The sequence below is a fragment of the Suillus paluster genome, assembly GCF_016628075.1.
Source record: "Suillus paluster strain FC165 chromosome Unknown EDB91scaffold_36, whole genome shotgun sequence".
In the NCBI taxonomy this organism is placed as follows: Eukaryota; Fungi; Basidiomycota; class Agaricomycetes; order Boletales; family Suillaceae; genus Suillus; species Suillus paluster.
Window position 1 is genome coordinate 41,026 of NW_024537596.1, and position 17,638 is coordinate 58,663.

Sequence of the window (17,638 nt, forward strand, 5' to 3'; positions counted from 1 at the left end):
CAGGCTCCCGAGAATCTGACGCCGGGCTCGAGGTCTTGCAACTAGAGAAGTTTGAGGCGTCCATCTGAGAGCGTGGTTGTTGAACTTCAATTCATTTTTGAATGAATCTTATTGATGGCCGCATTGACGGTCATGCAAGCTCAGATGTAAGTACCATTGATCCAATGGTGCCTCAAGGGAAATAAATATTAATGCTGACTAGCTAGAGTACCGATAGCAAATTGTCAGGCAATAAGATTAATTAAACTGGTCACGATGGAAGATTATAGGGCCGAGGACGAGAGAGTAATGCTGATCACAAGTCCAAATTGCCCTCAATCAACCTCTGCAGCTGCAGTAGCCTAGAGCATGATTTGACTTGATTCACTTGAGGCTACTATCATTACTCAATCATGCGGGGTCTAACACGATTGTGCACTGCTAATGATATGGTTCTAATTAGACCGTGTCTAGCCACCCTGGATTTGCGCCTTTACTTGTACTCCATTTGGATAGGCTATCTCCTGCACTGCTTCTGGTCTGGAATTCGAAGACTTCTGCCTTTAGCACCGAACTGAGCTTCCTCATTGGTGGGCTGTCACCAGAAACGGCATGTTCTCTAGGCTCCACCTATCCCAAAACGAGCAGTGTGGCTGGCTAGTGTCTTCACGTCCACATGCAATCGCTTCTGTCCGCGTCAAACGTTTTGTAGAGAAAGGTGATACCACATCTGACAGCAATTTACTCGCTGTTGAACTTCACTTACAGGATGGTGGGCCCCAAATAATATGCACACGAGTTGTGAGGACTATCACTTACACGCGGCGTCCGCTAGGAGACTGACTCATCAAATAAAATTCTTAAGACGACTCAGGTCAGTGTCAAAGGTGAGACCGTGTAAGCATTAGGTCCGTACCAATCATACTACTTCAACGCCGTAACACCAATGTAATGCCCTCAATTTGCGCAGTTCAGGGTGTAGCAACACTGACGCTACGGGATATTTGCTTGGACAGATAGCCCCTGAGGGTAAAGATCTGTCACAGCGTGGGCACTTGCTTGGGCTGCCTTCCTCGTTGTCAAGAAGTCACATTGTCTCCCACACTCTGTATTTTCTATCTGCTCAAGTCAAGGAGTTCAAGTAGACGCCTCTTCAATGAAGTGAGAAATGCCAAGGGCTCATCGGTAAGTATCTCACCTTCGCACCTACCTTGAAGCTTTGATCTGCTTGGCCACCCCTCCCAATTTAGAGTCCAGATGAGATGTCGGGTGCGTGATTGGACCGACAGTTTGATCTATCACACCTAATATATATCCGAATGGGGTGGGCGATCCTGATCCGACGCATAAATGTAGCCAAACCGATGCAGACCGATGCGCACTTCAAACGTGCGCGTCGATCCTTTCCGCCTCACCCAGTTCGGATCCCTTTGCTCAAGTTCTTGTCCCATAAACAGAATGAGGTCACCAATTGTGGCAGGGTTTTCTTCCAAGCCTAGTTTTCCACACGTCTGCTCGCGACCGCGAGGTTGTGTTACTTCAGAATTCATTTAGCAAGGGGTAATTACCACACATCGAAGCTATTCGCGGAACTGTGTTGTACAGTATGTAACTCTAATGAGCGGCGATTGAAGGGATTTGGGGGCACTGATTTTCATTTCTGCAACTGTGCGTGAGTGATAAATTTGGCATATTTTTTTTCTATGTCGAGCTCACCTTCAATTGCCGTCATGTTCAGGACTCCAGTATGGTTGACATCTCATTTTACTATCTTGCCCGGCACCGTGCATTGCTTCCATTCTCTGCGGTCGGAGATGGCCGTCCATTCTATATCAACATATCGTCAGGGGTGTAATCTAGGTTGTCCAATCAGAAAGAGTAAAAAACTGTCAAATGTAAGCTAAGTCAGGCTAAGTCTCGCTTGTTTTGAGGGTGTGAGCCTTACGTTGGTGATCACCGATCATATAATAGACGGGTACTACTGTAGATGCTGACCCTGGAATATTAGTCTAGAGCGCCGAGTCGCTCGTCATGTCAATGCACACTGCCAGAGATTTCTACTTTCCGTAGATTGAAGCCCAATTCATTCCTATTGGTTGTCAAGGGTTTTTCCAAGCTGCGCAGTGCATCGTGACACCTGCCTAGTTCAATCGCTCTCAGAGTCAGGGGCAGGTGAACACTGAGTTTCCAGTGGCAACATGCCTAGAAATGGGCCATCAGTTGGACTTTGACCTCAGGCAAAGACATTAATACCTTGTAATGCGTTTCCAGCTGCGCATTGAAATTTTCATAACCATCTTCTTTGATGATAAGATGTCGATTATGCGGATTCCACTGGTAATGTACATCTCACCCATCGGATATGAATCAGACTGATCTCCAAGCAGTTGAGCTTGCGCCTGTACTACTACTAGTAACAAGGTGCATGGTAAAGTTGCTCAAATCTGTTGAAAATCCCTCGAACAGCGATTTGGTCCAGGAGGTCATCGTATAATAAGGAGGCCGGTCGATCTGGAGTCTATACGCTACCAGCCTGCGCTGCATAGTGCATACTGTAAGCTTGGAGCAGGTTAGAATTCCCGGGTTGGGGTATAGCTGATGAGTTCACTGTTTCGCCTAAAATCTTGTTTCCCGTAATTGTCTCTAGATAGTAATTCGACGATCACACGAAGGATCCGAGCTTGAGTAAAAGCACGATAAAGGCGTTCTACCCCCGCGTTGACGTTGGAAGCTTGATCAGTGTGATTCAGTCTCATATGCACTTTGCTCATAACCTCCAATCAAACACCTCGTCATATAAAAATGTCGTCTTTGAACGATAAACTCGCCGCTGCTCTTTCGTCCCGAGAAAAACGGCACATTCGCCGACGCCTCCCTGTCTCGACCTCTACAGTACTCCCCTCTGCAGATTTTACATCCAACGACTATCTTTCTTTGGCTACCTCGTTGACCCTTCGCTCAGCATTCCAATCTGCTCTTTCTGTCGCCCCTCAAATACTGGGATCAGGTGGTTCCCGGCTACTTGTACCAGCACCTGCTCACGTTGCCCTCGAAAGTCGACTGGAGAGGTTCTTCGATGCTGAGAAGGCGTTGTTGTTCAACTCAGGTTTCGACGCAAACGTTGCATTCTTCTCCGCCATTCCTCAGCCTGGTGATGTAGTGCTATACGACGAGCACATTCACGCATCTGTTCATGATGGGATGACTGCTTCGCGGGTAGATTCCTCCAGCCTCATCAAATTTCCACACAATTCAGTTGCAGCGCTTAAGCGATCACTGCGAAAATTACTTCACGAGCGAGATGATCTTCGGGATGGGAAGGCAAGCGCATTTGTGGCAGTGGAAAGCCTATATAGCATGGACGGGACGTTCGCCCCCTTGCAAGAAATTGTGCATTGCGTCGAAGAAATGTTGCCAAGGGGGAATGGATATGTGATAGTGGATGAGGCGCATGCAACAGGGATATATGGCCCGCAAGGTCGAGGGATGGTTGCTGCACTAGGACTTGAGGGACGCGTCCTGGCGCGATTGCACACATTCGGGAAGGCGCTTGCAGGATCAGGAGGTGCGAGGGTTTTTCACCTAAACTGCCGACGATATTCTGAGCATCGATGTAGCTGCGATATTGACCACAGAACTCATACGGGATTACCTCTTGAACTATGCCCGTCCACTTATATATACCACAACGCTCACGTACGCAAATGTCATTGCTGTCGAGTGTGCCTTTGATATGCTGGAGAATGGAAGTGCCGGAGTGGTAAGCTTTGCGTCCCGAAAGCTCGTAGACCTATGATTAACGTAGACTCAGCTTGCGCTCCATCTCCTAGATCTATCAAGGTACTTCTTGGAGCTTCTAAGACCACACCTACAATCAGCTCCGCCCGAACTGCTCTGTCTTCCTGATAATTTAAGTGTGGATAGCCCTCAAGATCCCTCGAATACATCCTTTCCTCCCCCGACGCCTATCATACCTCTCCTTACGCCTCATCCACACTCTCTTGCTGCACATCTTGCTTCCCTTCCACGACCACTGTTCACTAAAGCAATAACATGGCCCACTGTTCCTGTAGGAGCATCCCGCGTAAGAGTATGCTTGCATGCAGGACACACTCGAGACGATGTAAAGAAATTGGTGGAAGGCGTTGTAGACTGGGTACAGGCATGGCTCGTAAGAGAAAGAGAAGAAGCAAGACATTGGCTTAATATGGCCGAAGTGGAAGGTGTAGGAGTGTGGATGGAGTCGAAGTTGTAGATTATAAGGGTGTAATTTTATCTTGGTCGACGGGATCGTCGTAATGTAGCTGTACTGTAGTGATACCCCTTCAAAATTCCCGTCCTCCTCCGTCTGTTCAGTTTTTGTTCTTCCTACGCAATTCCTACAAATGCATTCTTGAGCTAGGTTCACCGCGAACGACCGCAAGTACGTCGAACCCATGCTGACCCCTAACGCTAGCCCGGTTTCGTGCAGCAAAACGGGAAACGAGGTCAACGATCAGGATGCAGGTCCAAAGCGCATTGCGAAATTTGAAGCAGCTGAAGGACTCATCCGAATCACAAAGGGTACGACACCTTCAAACTGATTCAGTCCTGCAAAGCCTCGATCTCACAAGTACTTCGCGCGAGATAGTCTTCATACGAGTCTTGGTAGAGTGCTGCACGTCAAAGCACAGAAATTGAGCAAGCCGCAAAGTTTCGTATCCACAAGCTTACCGGAACTTTTGGCTTTAGTGCGAAACCGCGCGATAACTTCTCGGTTGTGTGCAATCGCCGAAAGCTGAGCATGTTTGATAGTGCCTACATGTTGTTGGAACGCCAGCACTTTTGTTAAAGGACGGCGAAGCTCCACATAAAATCCAAGCCTACCTGAGACGTGAACAACACGAGGAATGACCCTGACATCGTGGATGCCAGTGAGAAGCGTGACGGCACCCCATGCGATTCGATGATGATCTCGTGAGACGCGAATGATACAAAGGTTCGTGGTGGGTGAAAAATACTTCACTGCGGCCACTTTAGATGACAAGCTGAAGGTATATGAAAAATAGACGCACCAGTCAACGACATCCCTACTGCTCCCCATCCAGTATCGCCAAAATTCGTCACGACGCTGTCGCGGAGAGCGTTGTAGATCAGTCTCCCGTCCAAAGATCGCGTATTAAGAGGTTCTGTTCCGCTGGGGGCGTCCACCGTAGATATGTCAACGAATTCGACGAGGAGCCAGCGATTCTTGTTCGACGACTCGGGGTGAGCACGCTACAAGACGTTGAAAATGAGTTGTACCTTGAACCGAACCATGCCTGGCGCTGAAGTGCAAACACGCCACAGTCAAAATGTAACGGTTTGTCGAGGTAAGCCTTGCGAGGGTAACGAAGACCAATAACTGGATGATTTAGAATTTTAGGTCATAATGACAATCTGAGTTCTAGCAGGTACAGCGAGCAGGTGGTAAAGGCACACGTGACACAACACGTGCAATCGCGACGCGTACTGTTGATGTGACTTGTGATGAACTCTATGTGCAGATTCATCAACGGCGATGATTCGACACCAAGATATTTCTACATTCACTCCCAGTCGTTACGCGGCCAGATATCGACCCACCACTGCGGGTTTCTACCCAAAAGGTTCGACAAATAGTCCACCTGCTCCTGCCAAGGGATGATCGGGATTTCTGCCTCGTCATCAGAGCATACAGATAAGACCATCGCCTCTCCATCAACATCCAGATACTCGGGAGGGGCACTATTTATCTTGGGCTAGAACAAATTCTCCACGGTCAGAGGATCGATGTTGGCGACCCACTGGATGTACGCGAACCCCCTTATCCACGGCACTTTTTCATCGGGAGGTTCGAAGGGATCCTCAGGATGACGGATGTGCTTTCCGAGCTCAGCAAGCTTGTTGTTGATCCAGAAACCGTAGTTCTGTTTGTAGTGTTGTCTGGGTGGGTAGGAAAGCTCTAGCTCATGGGGGCGGGCAGTGTTTGTACTGGTGGACCATTAGTGTATGCGATTCGTCATGTCCGTGTGCCCACTGCCCATCAACTCAACTTGATTGAGGGTTTGTTTGTGATGTCCGACTGTGATTGATAGCTAATACCACATAGTCACAATAAGGAAAAGCAAATCCACTGTGTGGGATGCACAGCGCAACCGGGACTGATTATGACTGGGGTCGAACCACAATCCTGATGCTATTGTACGTTGAATAAGTACTACAAGTCAACCACCAAACAGTGGCTGTGTTGTTTCCTCACATTGGCAAAAGAGATGCATCGCGCAGATCCTCGATCAAACATGCTTCTCAGATTCATTTTAACTCTGACGGCGACAGCATTCGATTCACTGTCTACTTGACACACCACGTTACTATTGCAATGTCCGCATCCGAACTTCTCCGTCAATCCATGCAAAATCTAAGGGTAAGTCGAGTGTTTTTTTTGACCGTGGCCCAAGTTAGTGACATACCTTCAGGTTCAACCCGAAGTGAAGTCGAGCCTACCGCCCCTCGTACCACTCAAACGCCCGTCTCGCCCACATCCGCTACAATTTTCCTATCCACCCAGACACCATCGCACGCAATTCTACGGATTCTGGATCAACGAACAGTGGCTCATTGAGCTCGGAAAAAACATCCAAGATCCCGAGGATCGTGTCCGGCCTCCTAAAGAACGTGATTTCTGGTTTAGAGGATTCTCCCACATCTGCTGGGCTGTCAGAATTGATCCTCTGACTGTCGAGCTCTGCCTTCAGCCTAGCCAGGATGGCGCCCCTCCCGAGTATGTGGATGCCGAGGGAGAGGTGTTTGTCTTGTCGGTGTGTTCTGATAACGAGGAGGACGAGCCGGTCATCCCTTTCCAGGAGCAGGTTGACTATCTGGCGAATATTTTGGGTAGGCAGCCACGGTGGTGGGTCAGTGTCTGGCCAGAATGTTAAGAATGTATTGGCATTCAGTCACCGCTATTGATCAATATGTACATAATTATCATATGGGATACTATCCCTACGTCGCTTCTAGCCACTTACAATGAACTACAATACAACCAGAAACGACACCAACACGTAGGACGCGTTGCGTCACGCCGTGTGCCCCATGCTGATGCTCGTCACTAGTACGTACTACACAGGGTCTAGACGATGTGATCTAAAATTCTGAATCCCTCGCCAGGTCTGCCACGACACACTATTACATATCGATTTCGCGTTGTTTGCACCTCAGCGCAAGGCATGCCAGTTTGTACAAGTCTCTTTTAGCAATAGGCTCTCAATGCTCATTGTAGTGTGCTCACTCGAACAAGAATCGCTGGCTCCTTATCGAATTTGTTGATATATCTATGGTAAATGCCTCCAGCGAAACAGAGCCTCTCAATCTTTGGTCAGGAGATTCATCTACGATGCCCTCCGTCGTGAAAAACTTTGGTGGTACTCGATGGGCATTGGGGAGCAGTGGGGATGTCGTTGATCGGTGAGCCGATTCTTTATAAACCTTCAGCTTGCCATGTATTTCCCACCGCGAAACGTTTCAATCATTCGCGTCGCGCAAGATCATGATCGACTTGCATGGGGTTGCAGTTACACTTCTCACACCTCGCCTCGCCCCGAAGATATCCATCGCCAGTCGAACGTCAGCAGGATCAGCCTCCACGACCTTGAAAGTGACAACAAACAAAATCACATGGGGGACCTATGAAGCGAAGGAGGGTAGCACTGACTGTGTCTCGAGAGCTACATCTTGAGATGGTTGCGACTGACTGTGCACGCGTCGGAACCGAACTATGTCCTACTTAGGAGACTCAGAACAGTCAAAGTAATTTGGGGTTTACATATTCTTGTAACTAACCCACCATTGAGGTGCGTCACCAAGCAAATTCGTCGACAATGTCATTTGTTCTTGTGTAGGTCGCGCATTGAAGCTAGCAGGTTCATCCGAGCAAACAGAAAGAACCGCTGTGACAAACTCGTCATTTTCGTCCTCGTCCTCGTAATGACATCAGACTCCACCGGGTTATCCAGCTCCCGCCGCTCTGGGTCAGTGAAATACTTGAACTCAAATCGAGGAAGCTGCGACGTGTGCTGGATCCACTCGCGAGCCAACGACATGGCGTGGTGGAAAGCGGTGGGGTCAATGTGGATCTTACTCTCGAGGTAGAGCAAGTATTTTAGGTTGACGCGATAACCGTAGTGTTGTTCATAGTGTTGTCTAGGTGGACACTGTATATCAATTTGACGTGAATTGGGAGAGCCCGATGTAGGCAACCTAGAAATGTGTGGCTTGTAGGTTAGATATGCGCCGAAACATGATACTGACGAGTCCCAACCTGAAGATTCTGAAGCAGTTGCTCGATTGACAATGGCATTGTACGAGAAGCAATTGGATGACAGTATTGCGACCTGTTTTACTGAGGCTCGTTCATATATCGGTGCACAGCCACATATTCAATCCCACAGATATTAGCCCTAAGTGTCATCAGTTTCGAGTCTTCGACATTACAATTAATCATGGTCGACTCGGTTTTGACCGACATCGATCGTCCACAGTGGATTTTCTCTTATAACACCTTTTATTCACCTCGTGGGTATCCGATTAGCATCCAGAGTCAGCTTGAGTGTCATCACGAGCTTTGGATGACATCCTGGAAGGGGGCCGGGCGGGCCCAACGGTGTGTGAGGAGGTCAACCCCGCCGAACTGTAGTGATAGACCTGGGAACGTCTTGCCCCAACTGGCGAACTTCTAGTCACAGAGATGTCCTGTGGGAGCCTGAGGAGTTGTTTCCATTGAAATTTTTGATAAGTATGAGGTGCGGATTAATATCAAACCATGTAACAAGAAAAGAAATTTGTTGACATAGTAAGAGAGAAACACGTCATGAATCGTAGTGACCGATTGCGCGAGGCACGAAGCTCGCCCATCACACTTGGGATGCGCGGAAGATGTGCCAAACATGAATATCAGAGACATACAGTTCAAGATGCTAAATCCTGATCCCATACGAAGTCCACTGCAAATCAGCGATCATCACGAGTATAGAACACTATACTCACACAGCGCAGCACAGCGTACAATATGATATGGCATTCATGATTCGCTCGGTCAAATGAGCGACACAGCAGGCGTCTAGACGAGGACAAACAGAGCTGGCAGCTTGGGAATAAAGAAGCATAGATTCAATGAAGGACAGCTAGCGACAAGCCACACGTAGAGTATATGGGCATCCTATTAGTACTCACGACGTGCAATCCCAAATTCCACCTATTTACAGCATGTAATCATATCCATCCCACACACTACCCGCGTACACATGTATACGTCTGCACGCGGCACGCGGCGGGATGGTTTAATATTGCACCGGAAAATCCACTTCAGGAGCTGCAATGAGCAATGCGGCGCCTGTACACAGTGGTGCGTTGGTTGAGGTTTCGTTGGTCAAGACAAGGGGGAAAGGTAGAGGGAAGGCCGGTCAGGAGGAGATTCGACTGACAAGAGACTGCGAAAAAGAAAAATCCCGGTGACTTTCGACGAGAGATGGTCTTTACTACTACCGGAAAGTGTTAAACTGGTAAACCACGAACTTAAACAAAGCCAGATAGTCGCAAAGGGGCCATTCTGAGCCACATCGCATTTCGCTGGGCTTGCGACAGCCACCCCGAAACTACATGTATGAAGATCAACGACCTAGAGGCTAAGACGATGGATGTGTGCGAGAAATCATCAATTTTTTTTCCAAAGGAGTTTAGTTTGTACATGTTGAATACGCAAGGCGTTGCCATACACGCGTAAATATGTTCATCTCCTTCCCCACTACCGTAGCAGCTTACAGCGATGCGGAACTTCGAATTTGTTGTCAATTCGTGGTGTAGTTCGAACTGTTCACTAGGGTGCATCGCACGCAATATCATTCCATCTAATACAGTCCCGTACGCGTATGCTTGAAACATAGTTCACACTTAGCGTGTTCTACTCTCCCCAGGATTCCGCACTGTGACGCATACCCACAACTCACCCACCATGGCATGTAGTGCCAACTTTTCAAATGACATGAAGTCCATCTTTCCCTGTGTAGAATGCTTCTGAAAGGTGTCATCGTCCGAGCGATGGAAAGCTGAAGGTCTACGAGGAACCGACGCACCGGTCAACGACATCCCCACTACTTCCCATCCAGTGTTGCCAAAGTTTGTCACGATGCGGCTGTCGCCGAGAGCGCTGTAGATCAATATCTCGTCCAAAGATCGCGTATTGAGAGGGGCTGTTGCGCTGGAGGCATCCACCGTAGATATGTCAACGAATTCGACGACGGGCCAAGGATTCTTGTTCGATGACTTGGGGTGAGCACGCTATAATACACTGAAAACCAGTTGTACCTTGTACCGAACCATGCCTGGTGCTGAAGTGCAAACACTCCATAGTCAATACGGAATAGTATGTCGAGGCAAGCCTTGGGCGAGGCCAACGGAGACCGACAACTGGATGATTAAATGATTTTAGATCAAAATCACAATCTGAGTGTAAAGGTACACGTGACGCGTACTACGTGTTGGCATCACTTCTGATTGCAGTGTATTGTCATTTGCTGGCAGTGACGCGATAATCATATGTACATATTGATCAATGGCGGCGACTCTGTCGATAGATTTTCAACACTCTGGCCAGACACTGACCCACCACCGTGGCTGCTTACCCAAAATGTTCGCCAGATAGTCTACCTGCTCCTGGAAAGGGACGACCGGCTCGTTCTCCTCATTATCAGAACGCACTGACAAGATAAATACCTCTCTGTCGGCACTCACGCGCGGGAGGGGCTCCATCCTGCCTGGGCTGAAAGGCTCTGACTATCGAAAATTGCTTTCAGCCGGAGACAAACGGCGCGCCGACAAAGTATCTGGACTCTGATAACGAGGGGGAAATCCCAGTTATCCCTTGCCAGGAGCAGGTGGATTATTTGTCGAATCTTCTTGGTAGAAAACCACATTGGTGGGTCAATATATGGTCACGCAACGCTTAGGAGTGAATGTAGCGCCGTTGATCAATCAATTTGTACATATTCTCATCATCATCCTTCTTATCCACGTTGCTGCCAACCTAACTCGCGTCGCTACTACTTACTTCGTCTCGAAAAAACAAATCAACACATTCATCATAAACGACGAGTATGTAACATCATTATATATATACCATCATGAACTCTCCGATCCCCTTTCGCAGGCAAGAGGATAACGATAACAAGACGTGGGTACATGCTGGGGTTGTTGGTGCACTGCAAAGTACTGTGGCGCAGGATTACAATATTAATGTGTTCAGTTTGCACATGTTGAATTCCCAAGGCGTAGTCAAACAGGCGCAAATAGATATCCCCTTTCCCCCACCGTGATTGTGAACTATAATTAATACCACCTACTGGCTTACGCCCACGAGAAGGAATTTTAGAATAGGTAAGTTATAGGGACCATTGTTCCTGCGGGTGGTCCACAACAGAACCATGACCGATGTGGCTGTGGATCTTCGAGTGGCCACAGGCCGTACAACTTAAAAGACGCGTGTTATATGGATACACAGTCAACATTCGTTTTCGCTCTGACAGCGACAGCCTTTAATTTTTCCGTCTCTCACCTGAATATCAAGCATCACAATATGTCTGCATCCAAACTCTCACGTCAAGCGATACAAAACTCATGGGTGAGCCATCTTATTTCATCAAATCTTGCAGGTCATATGCATGGCTCTTTACTGATCCGATTCATACCCCATTACAGTTCAACGAAACCAAGTCTACTCTCCCGCGCCTCGTACCATGCAAACTGCCGTCCCACCCACACAAGCTGGAGCTATCCTATCCCCCCAAACAACGCTATACACACAACTACGGTTTCTGGCTCAGCCCCGAATGGCTCATTGACCTCGGAAAACACATCCGACTCATTGAAGATTGCGTCGAGCCTCCTGACCACACTGAATTTTGGATGAGAGGAATCGGTTACATCCGTTGGGCCCTTGACATCGATCCTCTGACTGCCGAGAACTGTTTTCTGACTATCGAGCACTGCGTTCAGCCGGAGACAAACGGCGCGCCTATAGAGTGTGTGGATTCTGATGGAGAGGTGGTTGTTTTATCTGTGTGCTCTGATAACGAGACGGACATCCGAGTCATTCCTTACCAGGAGCAAGTGGATTATTTGTCAAATCTTCTTGGTAGAAAACCACAGTGGTGGGTCAATATCTGTCTACCGCGCAATGCTTGGGAGTGAATGTAGCGCTGTTGATCAATCTGTACATACCACCCTACTATCTACGTCGCTGCCAGCCTAAGAGTCTAAGACGCGTCGCTCGTGTTGCGTCACGTGTGACTTTATATCTGTGGACTTGCACCTTCCTATCGTACAGTCTCGAAAAACAAATCCGTAAAATTTGTGTAAAATTGCATATACAATACACTCATCATAAACGACGAGCAACGACATTATTTATATAGATATACCATTATGAACTCTCCGTTCCGATCTCGAAAGCAAGAGCATAACAATAACAAGATGTGGGTACATGCGAGGGTTTTGGTGCAACATGTGTAGCGCGGGTTTGTGGTGCGGGTTATATCAACATGCGTGGCACGGGTGATCGACGTGTGGCGCGGGTTATATCAACATGTATCGAGCGCAGCGATTATGCGCGCATGGCGATCGTGGCGAAATGACGACCGTGGATCGTGGTTTGTGCATATATGCAAGCGGGTGTATGGGTACAAGGGGTGTCGATAAAATATGCATGTTATGACAGTGCATCTGGGGGGATATCACAGGCGTACAACACCAAGTGGCAGCGCGTGACAGGGGTATAGCTGGCAGCGTGCGGGGAATAATCGCACATTAACCAGCGAGGAACAACCGCCCGCTGACCATGGGGAATAACGTTGTGGGGAATAATCAATCGTGCGGGATACAACAACGAATGAGACGCCTAACGCGCCCGGATCCGCAATGCAAACTCTGCAATCCTAAATTCGGATTCGGAGAAATTATCGCTACATTGATATTGCTTGTCGTACTGAGGGAAGGGGGGGTGATGAGGTGTGGTGTTGGAGGGAGGGAGGCGGCGCTAGTAGGTTGTGTGATGACGCGTGAGGTGGGTGGGGAGCGATGTTTCTTGTTTAACGAGGAGAGGTGGGTGATGAGGTGCAATGAGTGACTGTGACGAGGGCCAGCGGGGTTTGATAGAGGAGGTACAACGGCGTGCATGAAGAGGTACAGATGAATTAAGTTGTGCAAACGTGAATAGAGTAGTGAGCGAGGCAGTGCACCAGTCACCACCCTCACCCAAGCGCAAACCGCAGCGTACTGTCTGCTTCTCCTACAGTCTGCGAGGCGCCTAGTACTCCCATGCTTTGGGAGGCGCTCATTCCTTGTGAAGGGCCCAATACTCCCATGTTTTGCGACCCACCCAAAACGCCCAAAGCGTCAAGACCCTGCGAGCTACCCATTCCTCCCATACTCTGCGGAATTTCGCCATTCTGCCCACTCTGCACCCCAACAGACGCTCCAAGCTCATACCACCCAGCACCCGTCCCATCCCCCTCAAGCATCGCAAACAGAAAACTCGTCCATTCCCCTGGTACAGTATGTGTGTGGGTGTTGGTGAGAGTATGATGCGTTTCTTCATGCGGAGGTGGGGGTGGGTTCTCATTATGCTGCAGTGGCGGGTTCTCGTTGCTCTGTTCACCGTGCTGCGCTTGCTCCACGTGCTGCGATGACAAGTTATCCACATGTTGCGCCTGTTCCGTATGCAAGTTTTCCCCATGTCCATGCACAACCCTCCTCTCCCCACCTTTCCCCCCATAAACCTGCACACACCCCCACCTTCCCCACTCACTCAGCCGTCTCCTATCAGGAGGAGTCCCACGTCCCATAAATGCGCGGGGAGGCTCGGAGAGGAGGGTTACGTGGAGGGAACTGAGGGGTGGGGTGCGTGGGAGTGTGGGTTGGTGTGTTTGTGGCGGTGTGGAGGGAGGGTGTGTTTGTGTTGGTATTTGAGGTGTTGGTATTGGTATTGGTATTTGGGGTGTGGGGGGTGCGGTCGTTGGCATTTGAGGTGGGGGGGATGTTGACGGTAATTGGGGTGCGGGTGTTGAAGGAAGCGTTGGAAGTGTTGACATCGGTATTGAAGGAGCAGGAAACCTCGGTGGCGTCGAAGGAGGAGAGGGCGTTCTTCGAATCAACGGAAGAGGCGTACACGGCGGTGACGTACACAATGGCCGGGGATGCGGTGAGAGCATCGTAACCGCAGGCGGCGAAGTAGATCGCGTCGGGGATCTTTGAGGTATCGATTCCGTTATCACCGGTGTCATCGGCGCTATCGACGGAACTTCGGGCAACAAAATTGCCGGCACACAAGGCGGGACAATAACCCCCTCCCTGCCTACATCCATCAAAAACAACCCCTCGCCCTCGCCATCTTCATCGTCCTCATCATAATCACAATCCTCATCATACTCGGCCCCATCCAAATCATCATCCTCATCGTCTTCATCATCCATATCAAAATCGACAGCTTCGAATTCTGCTGATTTGTAGGTGTAGCTAGCGCGTTCGAGGTAGGAGGCAGGTGTGTAGAGACGGAAACGGGTGGATGAGGGGGAGGGGTAGCGTGCGCGTGCTTCAGATGCTACGAGGGCTTTGATGGTGTCTATACCATAGCGGCGGAGTCTGGGGTGTGGTGAGTACGAGGGTGCTGTGGCATGGGAGGGACTTACAAAAATTCTACTCGTTCTTGGCATGCTAGTTTCCAGATGTTGACTTCTCGATCTCGGTGGGGGACGGGTGCGTATTCATAGGAATTTGTGTGAGGTTGGGAGAACGTTCCTGGGATGATGTGAGATAGAGCAATTGATGGGAGGGAGAAACGTACCTTGTTGGGGATATCCGTTGGATTCATTCGACTGGGCGTACTCATTTGACTGTGGAGGGAATCCATTGGACTGAAACCCGGTGGGAGAAGAGAAGCCGGGTGTACTCGAAAAAGCATTGTCCTGAAAGTCGGGTTGGGACTGGGCAGGTATGAATTCGTGAGAATGGGATCCGAATCCTGTAGAAAACGAGCCAGGATTGAGATTTGACCCGAATGCACCCGGAAGAGTTGGCTGGGATGAGCCGAATGGAAGGGTATTTGAAGAGAAGGGGTCAGATGGAAACTCGGAGTTAAAAGATGCATTGGATTGAAAGTCAGGGGATGTATGAGGAAATTCTGGTAATGGATCTAATGGGATTAGGGCATCGAGGTCGACTTGTATTGGAGGTGGTGGCGGGGAAACGTCATCTTTGGGCGCTAAAATGCTCGGTTGATCGGTAAGCACGGTACGAATAGATTCCTGGCTTGTGACTGGGCTAGAAGTTGATAGAGGTAGATCAAGTTGCATAGGAGGGATATGGTGTGTCTTGGACACGTTTTGAGCACGGGGTCGCATTCGACGACGACGACGACGACGAACCTCCTTGACGTCGTCGAGGGCGGCGGCGTTGTTATCATTCTCTTTGCGTCTCTTTCTTCTATGTATATGGGACACTAAAAGTCCATCCGAGTCAACTGTTAGACGCTGACGTTTGAGTGCTCTCAGTGCACGTGGGGTGAGCTCGTCAGTCTCGCTGGTAGAGCTATCTCCAGACTCAGTATCAAGTTCAGGAATGGTTGTTGGTCGCCGTTTAGAAGTTTGATGCGGGTGTTGTGCTATACGAGAAGAACGCCGTAGGACGAGGTCGACAGCAGCCATGAACAACGAGTCTGCAGCAAGGGCGAGCCTGCTCCGATGCTTCCAATTCCAAAACGGCACTCGATCAACAATTCAACGGATCACATAATCAATGCACGGACCACACACGTGACAATCGCGTTCAAGTTCCGATCGCAACAACGGTCGACGTCTTGGTCTTTATAGACACAAGCAGGAGGTCAACTTAGACCCAATCGATTTTCTCATCCCAAATATCTTTTTCAAGTGCCAACGTGCATCTCGCAGGCTACAGTAACCGCAAAGTAAATATAGACAGCCTCCTGTCTTACCTTCTACAAAGCTAGGAGGTCCACTGTGTTCCACACGCAATCTGACCCCAACGTGACAACCGTGTTGACTTCGCTCTCGTTTTTTAGGTGCCAACGAAGCATGTCGCAGGGATGCTACCATGCGGCATAACGGTACAGTATAGTCGTAAAGTTATAGTAGGCTCCCTATCTCCGACTTTGAGATCTAAAAACGAAGGCAGGAGGTTGACTTGGTTCCACGCACACCAGACGCAATCGAAAAATCCTGCATTTGGGGGAAGCAAGTGAAGTTAGGACGGAGCCCATAGACGTCACTTCAGCTGGCGGACAAGTGATTATACGTGCGTTATTCCGATTCGACGAGCCATGTTGACGATGTCCAGATCAATACCGGCCTCAACATACCTTCCAAGTGGCTAACGATGTTGCCTGCTTTTTGCCACAAGGATGGATCATGTGCATGAATAATGGTACAGTATAGCTTCAAAGTACTAGTTGACCCCCTGGCTTCGTCATCCAGAAAGATCTTGAAGATGAAAGCAGGAGATCCACTTGGTTTTACGTATACCAGACGCAATCCCTTGCATTTCGCAAGAGGGGGAAGCAGGTGAAGTCCCACATGTTGACTTCGTTCTCGATCTCAAGAATCTTTCTTTTCAGCTACCAGCAAGCATGTCGCAGAGATACTATCATGGATAACAGTACAGCATAGTCGTAAAATAATAGTCGACTTCCTTGCATTTGCTCGTCCTAAGTCGAGACAAGCCAATGTGAGAAGGTCGATTTGGTTTCAGGCACAGCAGACACAAAACTGTTCCCATGCGTCTCTCGAACCCCTTTCCACGCATACATAGCACCAGATCACATCCTGTCACTTGAGCGTCATCTATCGACGATGAATAGATTCCTAAATACTCCCAAGCTCAAAGCCCGCACCGTATTAAAGTTGACATCAAGAGAAATTTTTGCCAGCAACTCCTCCATCATAAACCTGCACGGAGATTTTGTACCACCCATCTCCCACTTGCCAGCTGAAATCCTACGCCACATTTTCATCCTGTGTCTCCCCCAAACCAGCCACTTCCTGCCCAAATCGAACCATGCTCCTATGCTCCTCACCAGAGTATGCCGACGATGGAGAGACATTGCCACGGACATGCCCTCCTCGTGTTGAAGACTCTCCTTGGAACTCAACTGCGTCAACACCTCTTGCTATGACTCGTGGCTCAAGCGAACGCGAGGTCGTCCCCTCTTAGAAACCACGTGCAACGAAAACGAGACCACCGACCTAAGAGCTATTATCCAGCCTTACATTCACCAAATCACCTTTCTCGACATCACATTCGTCAGTGCTGTCGCACCTGAAATTCTGTTAAACGACCTTCCAGCACTTCGGGAACTTCGAGTTAAGATCAATACCAGTATTCCCGTGCGATATACACTAGAATCAGCCATCTCGCCACTCTCCTCTCTGCGCAGTCTCGAATTAAGAGGACATGCCCACCTCAACCCCAAGCGCTTATCTTCTCTCAGTCCCGTATTAGCCCAGTTCACATATGTCAAGATCACTGCATGCACAACCGATACCATCATGCCCTTGCTCCAGCTATGCCCCAACCGTCACTAAAGATGTACATG

The 17,638-nt window shown here is 49.1% G+C and overlaps 7 protein-coding genes across 7 annotated transcripts; 4 read left to right on the forward strand and 3 right to left on the reverse strand.

Moving 5' to 3' along the window:
• Positions 1-2,652: 2,652 nt before the first annotated feature.
• EDB91DRAFT_488130 (PLP-dependent transferase) lies at positions 2,653-4,357 on the forward strand. Its single transcript, XM_041327436.1, has 3 exons — positions 2,653-3,544; positions 3,597-3,739; positions 3,791-4,357. Exons 1-3 carry the CDS (start codon positions 2,782-2,784, stop codon positions 4,232-4,234), a joined length of 1,350 nt encoding a protein of 449 aa, XP_041175866.1. The 5' UTR covers positions 2,653-2,781; the 3' UTR covers positions 4,235-4,357.
• Positions 4,358-4,563: 206 nt separating this feature from the next.
• On the reverse strand, positions 4,564-5,277 carry EDB91DRAFT_1237936 (uncharacterized protein; the record flags this gene model as incomplete). The annotated part of the gene is made up of 5 exons (XM_041321645.1): positions 4,564-4,634; positions 4,693-4,776; positions 4,846-4,983; positions 5,034-5,208; positions 5,263-5,277. 5 exons carry the CDS (start codon positions 5,275-5,277, stop codon positions 4,564-4,566), a joined length of 483 nt encoding a protein of 160 aa, XP_041175867.1.
• An 844-nt stretch (positions 5,278-6,121) lies between these two features.
• On the forward strand, positions 6,122-7,088 carry EDB91DRAFT_488305 (uncharacterized protein; the record flags this gene model as incomplete). Its single annotated transcript, XM_041327437.1, has 3 exons — positions 6,122-6,180; positions 6,250-6,403; positions 6,456-7,088. The coding sequence occupies 3 exons, from the start codon at positions 6,122-6,124 to the stop codon at positions 6,915-6,917; spliced, it is 675 nt and encodes a 224-aa protein (XP_041175868.1). The 3' UTR covers positions 6,918-7,088.
• Positions 7,089-9,768: 2,680 nt separating this feature from the next.
• On the reverse strand, positions 9,769-10,382 carry EDB91DRAFT_1140903 (uncharacterized protein). Its single transcript, XM_041318985.1, has 2 exons — positions 10,342-10,382; positions 9,769-10,287 (listed from the first exon to the last, which is right to left on the reverse strand). Exons 1-2 carry the CDS (start codon positions 10,354-10,356, stop codon positions 9,928-9,930), a joined length of 375 nt encoding a protein of 124 aa, XP_041175869.1. The 5' UTR covers positions 10,357-10,382; the 3' UTR covers positions 9,769-9,927.
• Positions 10,383-11,370: 988 nt separating this feature from the next.
• Positions 11,371-12,222, forward strand: EDB91DRAFT_1290964 (uncharacterized protein; the record flags this gene model as incomplete). Its single annotated transcript, XM_041324847.1, has 2 exons — positions 11,371-11,653; positions 11,731-12,222. Exons 1-2 carry the CDS (start codon positions 11,522-11,524, stop codon positions 12,220-12,222), a joined length of 624 nt encoding a protein of 207 aa, XP_041175870.1. The 5' UTR covers positions 11,371-11,521.
• A 996-nt stretch (positions 12,223-13,218) lies between these two features.
• On the reverse strand, positions 13,219-15,779 carry EDB91DRAFT_488338 (uncharacterized protein). The gene is made up of 4 exons (XM_041327438.1): positions 15,453-15,779; positions 14,873-15,398; positions 14,718-14,826; positions 13,219-14,670 (listed from the first exon to the last, which is right to left on the reverse strand). The coding sequence occupies exons 1-4, from the start codon at positions 15,729-15,731 to the stop codon at positions 13,281-13,283; spliced, it is 2,304 nt and encodes a 767-aa protein (XP_041175871.1). The 5' UTR covers positions 15,732-15,779; the 3' UTR covers positions 13,219-13,280.
• Positions 15,780-16,519: 740 nt separating this feature from the next.
• EDB91DRAFT_488371 (uncharacterized protein) lies at positions 16,520-17,365 on the forward strand. Its single transcript, XM_041327439.1, has one exon. It carries the CDS (start codon positions 16,896-16,898, stop codon positions 17,172-17,174), a length of 279 nt encoding a protein of 92 aa, XP_041175872.1. The 5' UTR covers positions 16,520-16,895; the 3' UTR covers positions 17,175-17,365.
• Positions 17,366-17,638: the final 273 nt, after the last annotated feature.

What these genes read in the sequence shown, in the direction of transcription:
- EDB91DRAFT_488338 (XM_041327438.1), bottom strand. Translation starts at nt 15,731, where the DNA reads ATGGCTGCTGTCGACCTCGTCCTACGGCGTTCTTCTCGTATAGCACAA. An exon ending in CAACGGATATCCCCAACAAG is followed by an intron (nt 14,827 to 14,872) that starts GTACGTTTCTCC and finishes ACATCATCCCAG; the next exon opens with GAACGTTCTCCCAACCTCAC. An exon ending in CAAGAACGAGTAGAATTTTT is followed by an intron (nt 14,671 to 14,717) that starts GTAAGTCCCTCC and finishes ACCACACCCCAG; the next exon opens with ACTCCGCCGCTATGGTATAG.
- EDB91DRAFT_488130 (XM_041327436.1), top strand. Translation starts at nt 2,782, where the DNA reads ATGTCGTCTTTGAACGATAAACTCGCCGCTGCTCTTTCGTCCCGAGAA. An exon ending in GGCGCTTGCAGGATCAGGAG is followed by an intron (nt 3,545 to 3,596) that starts GTGCGAGGGTTT and finishes GCATCGATGTAG; the next exon opens with CTGCGATATTGACCACAGAA. An exon ending in AGAATGGAAGTGCCGGAGTG is followed by an intron (nt 3,740 to 3,790) that starts GTAAGCTTTGCG and finishes ACGTAGACTCAG; the next exon opens with CTTGCGCTCCATCTCCTAGA.
- EDB91DRAFT_488371 (XM_041327439.1), top strand. Translation starts at nt 16,896, where the DNA reads ATGAATAGATTCCTAAATACTCCCAAGCTCAAAGCCCGCACCGTATTA.